General features: G+C 39.8%; 1 protein-coding gene across 1 annotated transcript in view; it reads left to right on the plus strand.

The window, feature by feature from the left end:
- Positions 1–175: 175 nt before the first annotated feature.
- The window catches only part of LOC109953761 (C-type lectin domain family 4 member F-like), a 4,122-nt gene continuing 3,091 nt past the window's right edge, over positions 176–1,206 (plus strand). The window contains exons 1-2 of the mRNA XM_020589225.1: positions 176–260; positions 617–706. Coding sequence (XP_020444881.1) covers positions 242–260; positions 617–706 — 109 coding nt within the window. The 5' untranslated portion in view covers positions 176–241. The remainder of the gene's footprint in view (positions 261–616; positions 707–1,206) is intronic.

A 1,206-nucleotide genomic window follows, 5' to 3' on the forward strand; every position in this document is an offset into this window, starting at 1 on the left:
CAGAGAGGAACAGGTACAGTACAGTATAGGTACAGACATGTTGACTGGACAAGCTGGGAATCGAACCCCTAATCCTCCGGTTAGGAAACGACCCACTCTACCACAGCCACCCCCAATCATTGCTTGCACTGAAGTCAGCCATCTGGGTCCGCCTTTCTTTGCTCACTCACTCTCCCGTGTACGAGCAAACATAACAGCCAGAAGTCGTGCCACAAAGAAACGCTCTGGTGGAAGTAGTGCAATGACTCCTGCCATGCCAGGTATGATGGGTTTTATCAATTGTATCCAAAAATACAATATGGACAAAATTTAAGTTAATAGAAGATGCAACGTATAATGTGATTTTTTTTTCCGTTTCTCTTGTTTTTTGTCGTGTAAGTGAAAATGTTTAAAAACAACTTTACATACATCCTGAAACTTCACAATTTAACATTCATGCCAGGAACCTGTTCCAGCAGGCAGTTTAAATTCATAGATTTTTATACACTGGTCCATGATCTTAAGTGTGTGTCAGGTTTTAATCAGCAGGATCATTCCGATGCCTTTGTAACCTGCTTCTCAACAGGCTGCTGGACTTGGACTGATTCTGTGTGTATCTCTTTTGTTTCCTCATCAGGGAGAAAATGCTACAGACTAGTTGTTATGAGTTTTGGACTCCTCTGTATCCTACAAGCTGCTCTTAACATTTCACTACGTCTTCTGCTCTGTGAGTCGCTTGTGTTTCTACTTTTACGCAGTATAGTGTCCACACCTTTTTGAAATGCACTATTTTTATAAGACCAGGAGGAGAACGTAGTGACCACCATAGTCTGACTGTTACAATCACTTTAGAGGAGTGTTATCAAATGTATTTGTCTTAATATACATGTTTACTGTGAAGACTTAATGAATGATAACATAGGAACGCCTTATTATGTGTAACTGTGGTTGTGATTTCATGCTCAGTCACAGTTTTAGTCCAAATAAGTAAAATTCAGTACCGCTGTCATTCTAGATATATGTTGCAAAGGAAGGTGTGGTTGGCTGACATACAAACAAACAGAATCACAAGTTTGGGGAGATTTTAGATTCAGAAACAATCACAAAGCATAAAAGCAATACAAGGGATCTGATGTGAACGTGAGAAGAAGAGTGGGACGTCTTGGGTAGTTCAAGCTTCATGTTTGCCCTTATAATAAAATGAAACAAGTCACAACTTTCAAACTG

Source organism: Monopterus albus, unplaced genomic scaffold (assembly GCF_001952655.1).
Source record: "Monopterus albus unplaced genomic scaffold, M_albus_1.0 scaffold1242.1, whole genome shotgun sequence".
NCBI lineage: Eukaryota > Metazoa > Chordata > Actinopteri > Synbranchiformes > Synbranchidae > Monopterus > Monopterus albus.